Source organism: Mus caroli, chromosome 4, assembly GCF_900094665.2.
Source record: "Mus caroli chromosome 4, CAROLI_EIJ_v1.1, whole genome shotgun sequence".
Taxonomy (NCBI): domain Eukaryota; kingdom Metazoa; phylum Chordata; class Mammalia; order Rodentia; family Muridae; genus Mus; species Mus caroli.
In genome coordinates, this window is record NC_034573.1 from 52342223 (window position 1) to 52360093 (window position 17871).

Consider the following 17871-nt stretch of genomic DNA (forward strand, 5'->3'; position numbering starts at 1 on the left):
TTTATTGTACAGAGTGCTATATAGCTAACGATATATCAAAGGAAGGAATTCAGTTTTGTAGACTCAACAGAAAAGGTCTTTTGAGAAAATAGTGGGGGAAAGCCTATATAAAATGATCTCTGTGGCAGTTCTGCATCCTAAAGAGAAGGAAAACTTGATTTCTTTACTCTGCTCCAGAGAACCATGAAACACTGTGGTATTATAAAATAAGTATTTAGGTTTTCACACATCCCCCAGGCCTGCAGCCCCTGTAACCCTTGTCATGTCCCAAGTGACTAGAGCAATAAATGCCTTTCCTCTTTGGTTCCTGAAACCTGTTCCAGAACCCTCAATAGATGGTAACGTGAAAGACAGTTGTCTTGTCATTTATCATAAGCCCCTTGTAGCCATGCCTGAATTTAATGAGGTCATATTTGAAATATCCATAAATAATCACCCATGAAGGCTGATTTCCAGTGCAGCTATAGAAGGATAGAACTCACAGCTCCCACTTCCAGAGAGGGGAGGGGCTGAAAGTAAAGAGGATCACCAATGATGTTGTTGATCGTGCCTACATGATGCAGTTGTCTTCAAGAAAGCTAGGCACATGAGGATTCCAGGAGGGTGGTTACCCATGGGGAGGGCATGGAAGGAGTTTCTGTCTGGATGTGTCCAGGCTGTAGCTACATTCAGAAGCAGGCTTTGTCCTATGTAGCCTTATCTGGCTGTTTGTAGCCTTTCTACTATCCTTTATATTAAACAAGCAAATAAGCGTTTCCTCTGAGCCATCCTAGGGAATGAATCCAGCTTGAGTGGGTTGTGGTGAGTGCTGACTTAGTACAAAGAGTGGAGCTGATTTTTCCTTTCCCCAGATCTTAGCACTCAGACTTCCGCAGTTTGCAAAGAGGAGGATTTGGGAGAAGATGCAGTGGAGGTGGTGGTGACGGCGGCTCCAGATCCTGAGCCACGTGTAAGTCTACTTTCACTGGTTTTCATTCTTCAATGGAAACTGAGATATTAGTGAGGAGCATAAAGATACAAAATCAACCAAGGCAACTTGTGCTTCACTGTTTACTTGCTGTTTATTTGGATTCACAGACTAATATAATTCTAATGCTATGGTGTATTTGGAAGACCTTGGGTTCAACTGAAAGCATTTAAGGCCAGTGAGGTGATGGGGTGGGTGAAGGCTCCAGCAGATGAGTCTGATTTCAGCCCCCCCTCCCACCGCACATCTATATAGTAGAAGGAGGGAGGCAACTCCAGTGGGTTGACCTCTGACCTCCATGTTGTAACATACTTAATGCACCACCCCCATCCCCAAAATGTTTGAGGCCAGAAGCATTTACTAAATCCCAAAAGTTCATCTTGACAGAAATGAGTCAGGTGGATATAGAATTATAGTTTCCTGATATGGTAAAGAACATCACCACATAGGTAGACTCAGGAGATTAAAAAAAGAAGAAAGAAAGCAGGGCTCACAATGAAAGAAAAATGTCAATATTTCCTGAACATATTAGTCAACCAAGTGAAGTAAGAGAGAAATGAGATGTGTTGAAGTGTGAGAAACAAAGGCATATTATTTACAGACAATGCTATGGTGTATTTGGAAGACCTTGGGTTCAACTGAGTAGGTCTAGAACTCATACAGTAGCTGGGAAAAGCAACTGGCTATGAAGCGGCAAGTTTCCAGTACTCATAATTACCAGTTGGGGGTGGGGGAAATCACAGTTACACGGAATACTTCTATACAAGAACAATAATGAGCTCTAGGAGTATGTCTACTTCCCAGTCCCTGGCACTTGTAAATATTATTTGCTTGAAGAAAAATTATTTGTTACAGGTGTAGTTAAGTTATGGGTTTTAAGATGAAGAACTGATGTTACTAAAATTGGAAAGATGGCTGGGCATTGGTGACAAACATCTTTAATCCCAACACTGGGAAGCAGAGGCAGGTGAATCCCTGAGTTTAAGGCCAGCCTGGTCTACAGAGTGAGCTCCAGAACAGCAAGGGCTACACAGAGAAACCCTGTTTTGAACAATGCTAATAAAATGAAATAGAATTGAAAAGATGAGGAGTTGGTTCTGGGTTATGGGAGTAGGCCTTGAGTGTCTTCATTCAAGAAGCATAGAGAGATTGAACACAGAGTGAAGGTGGTGGTGATGCAGAGAGCGAGGCAGCTGAAGGTACTGGACCACAATCCCGGAATGTCAAGGGATGCTGGCAGCTGCTGGGAGAGGCAAAGAGTGGATTCTCCCCCAGAAACAGGCTCAAGAGAGTACACACCTGCCAGCTCCTTGATCTCCTATCCTGGCCTCTGGAATTGTGAGAGAATATAGTTCTCTTGTTTGAAGTCTCAGGGTCCTGGTATATTTTAGATGGTATAACATTGACAGGATGCTATTCCAAGCTCTTGAAGACACCATTGTCCTGCCTCCCTGACACGGGGGATGCTTTAGATTCTATCGTAGAGAAAACGAAGTTTTAAGCCACACATGATAACATGCACCTGTATAACATCAGAACGCAGGAAACTGAGTCAAGATGGCTGGTTTGAAGCCAGTGTGGGTTCCAAGCAAGTTACAAAGGAGAAAGAAACTTGGAAATGTGATTTTAATGAGTTGGTATGTTTGTGATTGTGAGTATATTACCAAACTGGATTCTCTTTGGTTGCATATTTTAAAGCATTGCTGTAGCTAGGTGTGGTGGTACACACCTACAGTCCAGTATTAGAAGCACGAAAGGAGATCCTGTGAGTTTGAAGTTAGCCTGGACCAAAGAGAGAAACATTCTCTCTGTAATAACAAGCATCACTATGTTACTTCACATGATTAAAGTTCACAACAGCTGCTAGTGTGTATTTAACTTATCTGTAGTTAGCTTATAGTCTACAAATTTGAGGATGGAGAATGTCAGTCATATCCTCATGTATGGTTTTCCTCTTAATCTTAGAAATTAATGTGTTAAGCTTAACTTGAACAGAGAAGCCTTCTACGGCCAATATTTGATGTCAGATTCTTAAGTGGGACAGGTTGGAATTGTACAGTAGTTTGTTCTGTGTTTCATGTAATAGTTATATGTACTCCAAAACTTGCTTTGAATCTTTAAAATAAATCTACAAGTCTAGACTAGAGAGATGGTATAGTGGCTAAGAACACTTGCTGGCTGTTCTTGCAAGGGACCTCAATTCAGTTCCCAGCAACCACGTGACAGGTCCCAACTGTCCTCCACTCTAATTCCAGGAGATCCAATGCTCTCTCCTACCCTCTAGAATCACAAGTCACACATGCAGAATACATACATATATGGAACAGAACATTTATGTACATAAAAATAATAAATCCTTTTAAAAATAAAAAATTTTCCAGGCCTGGCTGGACATGGTCCTATAATCCCAGCTACTGGGAAGCTGAAGCAGGAGGAACTCAAGTTCAGAACCTGCTTAAGCAACTTAGTAAGAACTACCTAACGGCAAAAAGTAAGAAGGCTGAGGTACAGAGAACACTTAGTAGCATTTACCAGTCCCTGAGTTCAGTTTCCAACTAACACACACACACACACACACACACACACACACACACACACATACACACACACACAGCTCCTAATTGCTTCTCTGAATCCTTAAGGTCTATTGGAACCAGTACCACTCACAGATGCTATGCTTCATCTTCTAGGAATCTGTAACATTTGAGGATGTGTCTGTGGACTTCTCCAGAGGAGAGTGGAAGCTACTGGAACCATCTCAAAGAGAGCTATATAAGGAAGTGCTGCTGGAAAACTTAGGGACCCTAGAGTTTTTGGGTAAAGACATCTCTTCATGATCTAGCACCTAGGAAGGTAGCCTCTTTATCCTCTGTTGTCTTTATCTGAAAGATAAGTGCCATGTGACTATTTTAACTGTATCTTCTGGGCATCTGGAGCCTGACATGGCTGTTCCTAAAAATGGACCCTAAAATGTACTTTCTGTGTGATACTTCTTCCTCAGGAAGTTTTTGCTTCACTTCAGGGGACATTTGGGGCATCACTTCCTTGTCCCCAGTGTTATGCCTTCCTGTTTTTCCTCCTCCTCTATGTTTGACAGAATCTTTATCCTTCTTAGAGAAGCAGGCTAAATATGAATATTGAGTCACCTTTTTTTTCTATATGTAAACAACCATTTTCTATCTCTTCTCTGAGCAGGCTCTCCGGTTTCCAAACTTGACTTGATTTCCCATCTGAAGTGGGTTAAATTGCCAAGGGTACTGGAAAAAGAAATCTCAAAAGACCCCAGACCAGGAGAGTTGGTAAAAGGTAAGAAGGAAATGAAAACTGACTGGCTGGGTGAGCCTAATGCTAGACCATAAGGTTGATGGATTAGGAAAGAGCCTTGCCTTCCTAGGGTGTTCATGTTAATGGGGGCACCACTGGTTTGGGTCCTCCAAAAAGTGGATGCCAAGACGTGTATCTCCAAGATAGAGATTTGTTGGGAGAAATTTCAAGTGAAGACAAATGTAGTTGGGATTGCTGCTGCGAGAGCGTAGTGCAGGTGTAACCTCTGAGTGAGGGAGAAGGAGAGGAGGCTGAGGAGGAAGGCTCTTAAGCTGAAGATAGTTTGTAAAATTCAGGTAAGGTTTCATAGACCTGGGGCAACAAGTCACCTGAGAGGCCTCCACATCTCACAGAAATGGTCCTGGATCTGTGTACTTCACCGGCGACAATGGGAAGGTGTGTGACAGTGGCCGGATGTGGACACAGCCCCAGGGGCAGCAGGCAGTCTCCCCACAGATCTGAAAAACACATTATTATCGACATTTAAAAGACCAAATACCAAACAAGTATATCAGTAAGGTAATGACCACCGTTAAGAATGGCACGTGAATGGAGCTATGGACGTATGCGGGAGTATAGAGGAGACTCACAGTCGCTTGTCTTAGGATTATGTTTTTACATTGATGACATTTAGTAGAGACTGTACTTGACCAGCAGTGTGTGATCTGATATGCCTTGCAGGGCTGGCCACTGGCATCACTCAACACGCTCATGTGCATGGAACCTCATACTTAAACGCTCCAGGGTGTGCTGGGAATTCTGAATACCTTTTCATTTAGGGTGTTTTCAACTTACAGTGGGTTTACCAAGATGTAACTCCTTTGTAAATCAAGGAGTATCTGTATAAAGGAATATAATTTAATTAGTACTCGGACTTAATCTCCAAAGGTAGGTGGGAATTCCACCAGTAAATGCATATAATAATTCCATTTGTGTGTGTGAGTAAAATGTATGTCTAAATGTATAAGTTAAATACTTATGGATGTTTAACATCTGGAAAACATCTATGTTCGGTTTTAGTATGCTAACCTTCCAGGGATTATCTTGTTTTCCATTATGTTTCTCTATATCTTCCTAAAATTTAAAAATAACTATTTAATATGCATTTTAATAATGAAAATGCAATTACATATATTAGTACCTTTAAAAAACTTGAAACTGGCCTTTTCTGATCTACTTTCTAAAGCATTCATATTAGTCAACCTCTCAACTGTTTCTATTATAATTACATAAATAAAAACCAATTGTTTTATTATGCTTAAGCAACGGTTTAGAGATTTATCCCCAGAATGGGTTTTGCATTGTTTTGCAGTACTATACATCTTAAATATATTATTTATATTAAGGGAAAAGCAGACTTAGTAGTGATAATTATTTAACGTATACCAGTTAGTAATGAGCCAGCAGTACATAATTTAGAAATAAGAAGCAAACAATTTGAACAGATAACTGATAAAATTGAAAACACGAATGGCTCATGAACATGAAAAATGGCTCATAAACATACATTTAAAGTAGCAGTACTGTTATGAATTGAATCTGTAGCTACTTAAGGATCATTGATCTGAGGTAAGTATTGAAGCATTTTTATTCATTAGGTATTATGTAAAGTTACACACACACACACACACACACACAGTACAGAACCTGGGTCCAGTGTCTCATGCATGTTAAACATACATTCTTCCACTAAGCTATACTCCTAACTATAGGGACATAATTTGATAAACATTCAATAAGGAAATCAATAAATTAGAAAGGATGGATTATTATGTAACTGATTAAAAATACCATTTTCAAAAATTATCAATGATCCTGGAAATCTAAAAGAAAAATAACAGAACTTGGGCTGGCTTAGTGGTTAAGAACACTGGCTGTTCTAAAAAAAAAAACCTGGGTTCATTTCCAGCACCCACATGTCAGCTCATAACTGCCTGTAACTCTAGTGTCAGAGAATCTGATACCTTCACACAGACATGTATGCAGGCAAAACACCAATGCACACAAAATAAAAATAAATAAATAAAATTTTAAATAAGAAAAATAACAATACATCTTAATTTTTCTATTCTACAGGAAACAATTCACATAACTTGTGAATAATAGGATTTTGAGTTTTGGGGGGCTTTGGAGTGGTTGGTTGGTTGGTTGGTTGGTTTTGTTTGTTTGTTTTTTATTTTTCTTTATTTTTATTAGATATTTTCTTTATATACATTTAAAATGCTATCCCGAAAGTTCCTTATACCCTCCCTTCGCCCTGCTCTCCTACCCACCCACTCCACGCCCCCATGCCTGGCTTGTTTTTTATTTTTCAAGACAGGATTTCTCTGTGTAACCCTGGCTGTCCTGGAACTTGTTCTATAGATCAGGCTGGCCTTGAACTCATAGAGATCTGCCTGCCTCTGTCTTTCAGGCACCAGGGTTAAAGGCATGTGTGCTGCCATAATTATCTGTTAAAATAATAAGAAAAAAAAAAGAATAAGGAAGATGATGTACACTCTTATGATTAAAGACTGGGGTTGAAGCTGGGGAGATGTCTCAGTGCAATGCTTAGTGCTCTACAAGCATGAAGGCCCAGATGATTAGAATCTCCAGGACCCTACAAGCATGAAGGCCCAGATTAGAATCTCCAGGACCCTACAAGCATGAAGGCCCAGATTAGAATCTCCAGGACCCATAGAAAAACCAAGCATGGTCTTCTGTGCCTGTAATCCCAGCCTTGCAGCAGACATGGGTAGACTGAGCAATTGTTGGCCAGCTAGGCTAGCTGAGACATCCAGCCCCTGACTCAGCCAAAGACTGTATTTTTTTTAAAAAGTGGAGAGTGGCAAAAGATACCCAGCATCCTCCTCTGACCTCTGCATGCATGAACAATGGGCATGTGCATTCCCACATTCAGCCACACGCACACTCAAACACACACACACACACACACACACACACACACACACACACACACACACACTACAAGGGAGAAACCAGAGTGAATAATAATACAGTTAATTAAATGAATTCAGAGTTCTAAGACAAACACAAGGAATATATGGCTTTGGAGAAAGTTCCATTTTGATTATGGGACTTTGAGCCTTTGATCCTGTCAGATTTATTAAAATGTGCTGGGGCACTGCATGCTAGGTTATAGGTTTTCAGACCCAAAGAATAGGATTAAGAGTGTTGTGATCTGGGTGGAACAATAAATGGATACCTGGTTATAATGGATTCAGGATTGGCAGGGCCAGACAGTGGTAGCGGTGAAGGCTTATTATAGGTGGTACTGCATGTTGGTGAAGTGATTGGGATTTTATATAAAAATCCATGCATTTGTCTGTTTTGAGGAATGGCTATATAATATAGGGATCAAAAGGATAGACTGTGGCATCAAATTAAAATATGGCTTTAGGGTCCAAAGAGATGACCCAGAAGTTAAGATGGCTGGCTGTTCTTCCAGAGGACCTGGATTCCCAGCACACACGTGGCAGCTCCCGACCATCTATAACTCGTTTTCTGGTCCCCATGCACACTACACACACGTAGTCCACAGACAGACATATAGGTAAAACACTCATACAAAATTAAAATCAAAGAATCTTAAATCTAGCTTTCACCACTTCCAATACATATGACTTTGGACAAGCTTCCAGTTCTCTGTATGTCCAACTGTGACATCCATAAAACAAGTGACAAGATGTACTTCATTGGTTGTTGTGAGGATTAAGGAAAACAGTGCAAATACAGTGCTCATTTGGGACCAGCCATTTGGTAAGCATACAAAGATAAGGTCTGAGTATAGAGAGATTAAGCAGGTTTGAACCTGGTGTAGAAATTGGAAAGAAGAGTGAAGACTTGCACCTTTCCTCACATAAACCACAAGCTTTTCATTGTCCACACTGTTTTTCCTAGCCTCTGTGTTGATCTTGCTTTTCTATATCACTTTTTCTCTTGTCTGTTTTCTGCAGCGGTAACTGATAACTATCTAAACCATATTTCTTAAATCATTACTGTGTTCCTATGTCTGTCCCAACTACAGCGGTTTCCTTTGTTGCAAATGGGAAATACTTGCTCTGTTATCTCTTCTAGAGAGTGAGTCTAGAAGTGAATTGGATGCTTTTATGGAAGACTTGACTTTAGAGAAAACAGTGGAGTACTGCTTCAGTGATGGTGGTTATGGCTTAAAGACAGAATTCCAGAGGCGACATGGCAAACCCAAGAAAGATCATGGCAAGCGGAGTGGCCGTGAGAATCGAGAGTCTGAGACAAAAGGGACCTCCCCTGGGAAGAGTGTGAAGCAGACTTCTGACACACTCAAACATCGGAAAGCCTACTTATCAAAGATGTCTCAGAGGTCCAGGGAAGGCAAGAAGCCCTTCAGCTTTCATTCAGCTCTCGTAAACCGCAGAGAGCTCAGTGGGGAAAAGTTGAGAAAATGCAGTAAACCCGAGAAGGACCCACGTCGCCATTTATCTCCTGCTGAACGTAAGAGACATCCCAAAATTGGTTCCTTGAGTAAGACCGAGACCTGTAGTAAGTGTGGGGTAGCCTTTACTCAAATCTTAGAGAATTGCATTGAGAGCTCTCAGTGTGAAAAATGCCGGAAGAATTTGTTTCAAGATGAGGCCCCAAATCAAGACAAGGAGCCTGATCCTGAAGAACCCAGTAAGTGCAGGAAGTGTGGCAAGGCCTTTGAGCCTGGTACGAAACGCTCCGTGTGTCTCGAGTGTAGAAATGCCCCCAAAGCTAGCTCCTCACCCAAGCCACATAAAAAAGCTGACCGAAAAGAAAAGCGTTACAAGTGCAATGAATGTGGGAAGCATTTTGCCGAGTTATACTTTCTCAACCACCATCAAAGAACCCACACTGGAGAGAAGCCTTACGTGTGTAAACACTGCGGGAGACCTTTCAACGACTACTCGTCATTTTATCAACACCAGAGGATTCACACTGGAGAGAAACCATATACATGTAAGGAGTGTGGGAAATCCTTCACTCACAGCTCTTCTCTTTCAAAACATCAGAGGATACACACTGGAGAGAAGCCCTATAAGTGTAACGAGTGCGGAAAAGCCTTTAGACAAAATTCTTGCCTTACTCGACATCAGAAGATCCACACTGGCGAAAAACCATTTTTGTGTAAGGACTGTGGACTGTCTTTCCGCCTCTTTAGTAGTATCATGTATCATCAAAGACTCCATGCGGGAGAGAAGCCCTACAAATGTACCCACTGTGAGAAAGGTTTCCCCTCTCATTCCCGCCTCAGTCGGCATTTGAGGTGTCACACTGGTGCGAAACCATACAAGTGCAAAGAATGTGGGAAAACTTTCAGACAGAGTTCGTCGCTTAATTTACATATCCGAACTCATACAGGAGAGAAGCCCTACAAGTGCGATTACTGTGGAGCGGCCTTTACCCGGAGCACAATCCTCATTGAACACGTCAAAACTCACACTAACGTACAATACGAATGTAAGAAGTGTGGTAAGACATTTAAAAGCCGTACGACCAGTCTTAAACATCAATGTTCACAGTAATCCTGGGGATAGAGGATGGGGAGGGGTGGTTAATTCAGACCGGGCACTTATTTAAAAGCTCGAATGATAAACTACCCACTGCATTGATTAGAAGCTTCAGCCTTAATGGGTTCCCAACCAGGAATAGACTTCTTCCCCTTTGGCCCTCTCCTTGAGGGTGGTCAGTTTTGATTAAACCTGCTAAAGTCATATTGACGTGAGGAAAGCTGTGATGTGAAACGATTCTGAGAAGCCAAACTTTAAGTTTCCTTCAAGGAATTCTCCTTTGGGTCTCCCTTTCACTGCCATACTGGAAAAGACCATACCTGGACTCTCATAATCTGGGTTCTAACCCAGTTTGCCAGCCAACCACTGTGTCACCTTAAACAAGTCATTTGGACCCTCTGAATATTATTTTCTTTACCAGTGGAGTTGAAGAGATGAAGACTTCTAAGTTTCCTTTTTATTTGATACATTGATACTGCAGAAATAGTTTGAGCATTTTTAACTCTTTGGAATTGTTGCATCCAGTAGATAAGTCCCTTCTTACAGGTTAGTGAACTTCTAGATTAGTGAGAATGTGGAATGCTTGGTGTGGGATCCTAGAATGTGATGAACAGAACATACCAAGGAAGTTCCATGAAGTGTGCTTTCAGAGAATGTTCTAATTTGCACAAGTCACCTCAGCTCTCCATCTTTTGAGTTTTGCCTCGGTGGGTTGAAAATCCAGAGAGCTTGTACCTGAGCTAGCTCAGTCCTAATGGTAATGGACCTAGGAGAGAAACCAAAAACTTACTGTTTAGGGTGGATTACCTCCCCGCAGTGAGCCCAGCCTCCTGCACCTCTGTAAGAATTCTGTATGACGAAAGTCACAGGATGTCAGATTGAATCAGATTGGGGCCTTAGACTGTTTTTTAGTTGTGGAGTGGAATATGTTTATACACACAAAGCTTTCACTACTTAGAAATATGGAATCTCATGTGTTGAAGAAAGTAGAGTTTGTCTTTTCAAATGTACAGGAGCTGACTCCATTAGTCTGTTATTTCCATGAGTGCTCAGCTGGTCCTGGGTCGTGGTTGCCACTTTAGATGCCATGTTTCTCTTATAACTGGCTTTCTTATGGCAGGCATGTGATATTTTTTTTTCTTTTTGTTACCATGCCCTTTGGATGATATATACACTAAAATCTCAAGGGACTCTATTGATAAGAAGTGAAAGTCAGGAAAAGAACACTTAAATAAGTTGTGGTTGATAGATTCTTTTGTGATGTGAATCTTCAGTGGAATACGGGTATTGATGGGTATTCCTAAAATTTGTCGCCGATGGAATCTTAATTTCTAACTAGAAAAGGAATTAAAGACTCTGAATGAGGCTATTTTGGGTCTCACATCATTAGATTCCAGAAGGGCCTGATTGTGGTAAAGAAGTTCCTGAAGTTGAAATTGGAGGCAATTGCTCATGAAGAGAGCTAAAGCAAGACTCTGGCCTTATGGGCATGGCGGGTCTATAGCGTTGATCTGACGTTCAGGAATATCAGGAATATTTGCTAATGTAATGTGCTTAGGTCTGAAATGCTACTTCTGGATATAAGGGTGGGTCCTTCTGGGTGGTCCTTCCTAAAGCCCAAAAGAATCAGACATTGCTTCATGATAAATTGATCAGTATAGCTGTTGCCAAACAGACCAAGTAAACACATTCCTGACACCAAAGGACCATGGCTTATATGAATCTTTCACATGGGCTTAAGGATTTCCTGAAACAGTATATTTTATTGAAATAGTTAATGAAGTACATACAACCACTCTTGAGAGTTGTTCCAGAATGTTCTAGGGGATTTTACAAGAGAATGTTTTTATCCCAATCTAAGTTGGGGATTAGAATCAACACCTCATTTAAATTTTATTAAAATATAGAATACATATGCTCAAAACCAAGGTTTGCTATTTGTATGAGTTTTCATCAGTTTTACTGAAGTACACATTCACTACCATAATCCGTTTTTCAGAACATCACCCTAATAAGAGTAGCCACTGGATACACCCATTTATACATAATTCTTGGTCTCATCTCTGACCCCAGGTAACCACTAACCTTGTATTAACAGAATAGCCTTTTCTAGTCATTTTATATTGGCCTTTATTTCCTTATTACCATCATGGTTTTAGGTTTATGCATGTTCTAGCCTATGTGATTTCTTACTATTAAGATGTTGTATGTCAGTATTGATTGTTGTTAAATAATATTCTATTATATGATACTTCCGCCCATGTACCTATGAGAGGACATTCCCTTCCTTCTCCTTAGGTGGTTGGCTGTTAGGAACAACACTGTGAATGTAATGTGTAAGTCTGTGTAGACAATAATTTTAATTGTTTTGCTCAGTAGACATCTATGGGTAAAGTTTCTGAGTCATGTAAATTTTTGTTTAGCTATGTAGGAAACTGCCACATTGCTTTCCAGTGTGACTACATCCTTTTAAATTCTGGCCAGCAGCATGTGAAGGTTCCATTTTCTTTACACCTGGGCCAATCTTTAAAAAAATGTTAGTCACTCTGATGAGGGGCATTTTTATTTGCTTTTAATTTGCATCTCCCTGATGACTGACCTCATCATCTGCCTTTCATATATCTCCTTGGAGTTTTTTCAGATTCCTTATCCACTTAAAAGTCAGGCTAGTTGAGTTATAATAAGTTCTTTATGTACATACAATCCCTCATCCAATATGAACTTTCTATCACTGTGTACTAGAGGGAAACTTTAAACCCTACTGCAAAATATTTATCAATAGCAAATAAATTGCACAAAAGCTATTCAGTCTGACCCAGCACCCATGTACTTAAGTCAATTTTGAGATTGTCAGTGCATCTAAGGATTTTTAATTTATGGTTTGTGACTCCTCATAGAATTTCTCCTTAAAGCTTCATTTAGCATTTTTGTCTGTTTATAATGATAAGTATTTTAATCGTCTATAGTTTTAAACGAAGTCCTCGCTCTTTAGAATGTTTCGAAATGAGTTTCCATATAGAGATTTCTTTTCCATCATGGGACAACAAAGCATCTGCCAGTGAGTTAACTTTTATTCTTTTTACTTTAGACATAAAACATGTGTGCTATAAAATGAGCCGTCTCTGTTGCTTTTAGGTTGTTCTGTTCTGTGGTGTCCATGTGTGAAGTTATCGCTCATCTCCAGCCCTTGTCCGTCCTCCCACACTCACCTCATTGGAGATTGACTCTCTGGCCTCATCTCTCCCAGTCATCACAGTTCCACGTCCTCCCCTCACCTGGCTCTTGTCCATTCATTCGTCACACATATAGAAGACAATACGTGGCTTATCTCACTTGGGTAGAACATTGGAGGCATTCAAGGACATCTTCAGGTGGACTTCCTAGTGTAGAGTACATGTCCCCTGTGTCGTTGGTCCCACAAACTATTCACCTGCTCATTCACACTGAAGAACCTGAGACTCTGTACCTGACTCCTCTTAGGAGTCTGCTTTAGCAAACTGAGTGAGAGCGCTTTCAGCATGAATCACACACTGTAACCAAGTAATGAGAAAAAAACAAACAAAAAAAAAGCCCTACTATCACTTACTTTAAAAGGACAACCCATCTGGTCTTTAAACTCAGCTACAATTCTGTCTTCTTGAAAGAAACGAATCTTTCTGCCTAGCTGGAATTCCTTAACAGACAAAAAACTTTTCTAATAAATCAGATGTTTGAGACTTGAGGCAATGAATTGGTGTCTCGTTGTAAATTTAGGTGTTCTTTGAGACAATATCATCAAGAGTTTTCCTTGGGCCATGTCTTACACAGATCATCTAAAACTAAAAAAGGAATTGAAATTTTTCAAATTTGAGTCAACTGATGTTCAATAATAGAAATAAATGTATATATTCCGTGAGAAATATGTCGTTTGCTCGTGTTGACCCTGAGCAGAATTGTTCGGTGGTGTGGTGTTTCCTGCTCCCGGGGGTATCTTTCAGACTATCATTTCTCCAGTGTTTTGAGTAGAGTGTAATACTTGGGTTTACTTTCATCTGATCTGTGGTTCTCTTTGCGCGTGTGTGCATGTGCAAGGGTCAAGCTGCCGTATAACTGGCACACTTAGAATCCGAAACCTGTTAAAAAGTCGCTTAAGGTATTTTGGTTAGAAATTTAGATTTCATTTTGCTGGGTTTTTGTGGAATTTTCTTTTGACTAAGTTGCTGAAGAGAGATGTAGATCTGAAATACCGTCTTCAGTGTTGCCTACTGTGTTATCTTTAATACTTGAACTCTGTGTCTGCTGCTACTGCTGCTGCTGCTGCTGCTACTGTAAATTGCAACTGGCATTCATCAGTGAATGTGCATTGGACCCGCTTCCAGTCCCTTCTTTCCCTACGGGGACACCTACAGTATGAGCTTCTGTGTCTGCACTGAATCCTGCCTTAGAAATACGCCTTTGACGAAACTTTAAATATTTTTTCATGTATTTTTACCTATAGAATAATCATGACTCCAGTAAGAAGCACTTTGATTTATGGTTATGAACTGTACAGGTAACGCCTCACTGTGCTATCTGCCTAACGTGTTGATGTAATCCTTTATGATATCCCATCTGTGCAGAGATAAATGTCATTTGTCGGTTTGTCAATGCTGACTAGATTGGTGACGTATTTGTGCATCACTGAAGAGCGCACCTCTTCTGCAGTGTTAAGAGCACCCTGTATGGTGCGGTAGTTAAAATGAATCACAGCTAAACAATAAAGTTGTATTTAATGAAGAATACCTCTTGCTTTGGGTTTCCACCTCTTGCTTTGTTTTGTTTTGTTTTTTTTTAACTTTTTAAATTTTGTTTCTTTGTTTGTATGTATGCATGTGTGAACACGCCTGTCATGTCATGTGTGTGGAAGCCAGAAGACAGTTGTGAGAGTTGATTTTCTTCCTCTATATGTGCCTTCCAGGGATCAAATGTAGGTTGTCAGCCTTGGTGGCAGACCCCTTGCTTGCTAAGACATTAGCCATAGCTATTTTTTTAAAAGACGTGCCACTCATATCTTCAGTTCTCAATAGCCTCCACTGGTTACCAGATTAGACAGTAGGGTTGGGGAAAGAAATGTTAGCCAGAGAAGGCAGTGAGCTGCAGCAGCTCGGTTCAGTAAAGGATGGTTCCCCAGACTGATCTCCAGTACCTTGCTACTCTGCAAAATCTTGCAGCTATTTCATCTACATCATGTGACCTTCAAGTTCCAAGAGGCAAACAAAGGAGAGATGCAGTGTCCAAAGCCTTTAAACTGTGGCCTAGTGCTCTGCCCTGCACACATTAATCCTGGAAACCGGTCTGGGAAGGTGAGGGAATGACGGAGTAGATGCGGACAGAAGATCAGGTGGCCATGCTCACTCCGCTGGCGCACCACCAACTACCACAAGACCTCAGAACCTTTGCATGTTTATTATGTACAGCACAGAGTAGAGGGGAGCTAGACTCTGCAGGTCTCTCCAGGCCACCAGGCTCAGGTTGTCCTCACCCAGGAGGAGGAAGCAGTAGTTGCCAGTGTCTGCAATACACTGCTCAATAGTTCATAAGCACTCGTACTTCCATGGACTGTCAACATTCGCACTTGGACTAGAGAAAGACTTTGCCATACCTCTGAACCTCACCAGGAAAGCTTTGGCACTCTTGTGGGTCTGGGGCACTGGGGTTCCTTGGCTTGGCTGTGCCACATTCAAGACTTCGTCTGCACCTCTACATTCAATCAGCTCTCACCACCCCACAGCCCAGAAACAGCTTAGAGCCATTGGTCATATGTAGGTGACAAGGTGCTCCAGGGCACTACAGGGTGTCCCCAGGATAGTGTCCTAGGGTCCTTTTAACATTTGGGGGAACTTTTAAAGTCAAAAGTCTATTTTTGTTTCAATTTTTCATGCAATCTTTAAATCTTTCATGCATTTTAACTAAAACAGAATGTTATCACTTTTCCCCTGCCTTGGGGAGCAGCCAGCCCCTCCCAGTTGTCTTCCTTGATCTTTCTCTACCTTATGCCTTGAGACAGGGCTGTCACCGAATCTAGAGCTCACTGACATTGCTAGTCTGGCTAACCAGCTTGCTCTGGGGAGTCCATGCCTCCCCCTCCTCCATACTGGGATCACACTAGGGCCAACATATGCACCTGGCTTTTCAGTAGGTCCTGAGGATCCAAATTCAAGTCCTCATGATTACACTGCGAGCATCTTAACCACTGTGAGCATCACCCCAGCTTATTACACCCTTACTTGACAGTAAGAGACTCCAGGTTCTATTGTCCTTATTGGATCAAACCTTCATGGAACCATCTTGTGTCCTACCACTCTCTCATCAGGTGCTCCTTGCTCCTCTCCAGCTAAGACTTCCGGGACCTGTCCCTCCCTTTAGGTTGCTGTGTTCCTTGACAAATATCTCCAACACCCCCACCAGGCCCCACAGCCACACAGTAGCTCTACTCTTGCTCTGACCTCCACATGTGCATGATCCTGCCTGGGCTCCAGCTGCCTGTACCAGATCCTTCATTTCCCTGTGAAAACCTGCCCCATCCACCTTGGGACCACATAGCTCCCTCTGAGACGTCCTATGGGTGACACTGCATAGGCTACCTGAACTTCTTTACTAGGTTGTCCTTGTGTATGGTGTCCCCTTGTTCTGCTGTCTTTGAGTCCACCCTCCTGTTCAAACACCACCCTCACTCTTCTTGGATGCTGCCTCCTCCAATCAGGCCATGTTCCCCCACCCACACTGACTGCTTTCTCACTCTCTTGTAGGCTCTCAAAGGCCCACTGAGATGAGAAACCCTCTTTAGCTGGGCAGTGGTGGTGTACACCTTTAATCCCAGCACTCAGGAGATCCCAGCACAAGCAGATCTTTCAGTTTGAGGCCAACCTGGTCAACAGAGTGAGTTCCAGGATAGCCAGGGATACAGTAAAACCCTGACTCAGAAAACCAAAACCAACAACAAAAGCCCTCTGCACTGTGTTCAATCACATTGCTTTAGTGTTCCGGGCCTCTTCATCATTCACTCCCAACCTGACCCCACCCCACTCTTGGACTCTGTATGCCTGGCAGCCAGCCTCCATCAGTGAGCTCTGCTCTGAGCCATGGCAGCTTCCCCAGTCCAAATCTCAGCTGGCAAGCACCTGCCGTTCCAATTCATGTCTTTAGGACTAAATGGCTTGATAAGAGAAGACACAGCCAGCAGTGGTAATGCACACTTTTAATGCTAGCACGTGGAAGGCAGAGGCAGTCAGGTCTCTGTGAATTTGAGGCCAGCCTGGTCTACAGAGTGAGTTCCAGGACAGCCATGGCTACATAGTGACACCCTGTCTTGAAAAAGAACGGGCTTAGGGAATGGACCCAAAGCTTTAAAAGGTTTAATTTTCAGTGGCGGGGGGGGGGGGGGGGGGGGGGGGGGGGGGGGAGGGGGGGAGGGCAAGACAGGGCTCCTCTATGTAACAGCTCTGACTGGCCTGTAGAGTATTAGTTTTTAATTGTATTTGTCAGCAAAATGTTTCCAGAATGTTCAGGACTCAGAAGGTACCAGTGTACAGAACAGTTTGTCTCTTCCCCTAACACTCCTCAGCCCCAGCTGTTGTAAGTGACAGATTCCTCCCTTGATCTGTTAGCGTCACTACACAGCACACCAGTGCGGGCTGGCCCTGAGAACTGCATAGATCAGCAATGTGGCTTTTTTTCCCCCCTCCTAGTATCTATAAACAGTTGGAAAAGAAATCTTTTGCCTTCAAATTATACCAAGTTCACTGTCTTAGTTAGATTTAACTCTGCCTTGGCATGTCTCACAAGTCACCTGAGTGGTGAGTCTTAACTGAAGACCCGCTTCAATTGGGCTAGCCTGTGGACAGGCCTGTGGAGGACTGTCTCATTACTAATCAGTGGAGGAGGTTAAGCCCCCTGTGGCAGGTGACTGCGCCCAGGAAATGCTACCTCCCACAGTGGGCTTAGCCAGCCTCATAGAGTGGGTACCATTTCCTCTATGTATATGAGAACGTTGGCGGAACACCAGCCTGCACGAGCCCGCTGGCAGACAGTGCTCCACCATGGTTTCTGCTG

At 42.2% G+C, this 17871-nt stretch overlaps 1 protein-coding gene across 8 annotated transcripts in view; it reads left to right on the forward strand.

Annotated features, from left to right (window-relative positions):
• The window catches only part of Znf483 (zinc finger protein 483), an 18904-nt gene extending 4352 nt beyond the window's left edge, over positions 1 to 14552 (forward strand). For all 8 annotated transcript variants that reach the window (XM_029476731.1, XM_021161586.2, XM_029476733.1 and 5 more), the window contains 4 exons: positions 852 to 949; positions 3658 to 3784; positions 4163 to 4273; positions 8369 to 14552. In XM_029476731.1, the coding sequence (XP_029332591.1) occupies positions 852 to 949; positions 3658 to 3784; positions 4163 to 4273; positions 8369 to 9816 (1784 nt within the window). In that variant the 3' untranslated portion in view covers positions 9817 to 14552. The remainder of the gene's footprint in view (positions 1 to 851; positions 950 to 3657; positions 3785 to 4162; positions 4274 to 8368) is intronic.
• Positions 14553 to 17871: the final 3319 nt, after the last annotated feature.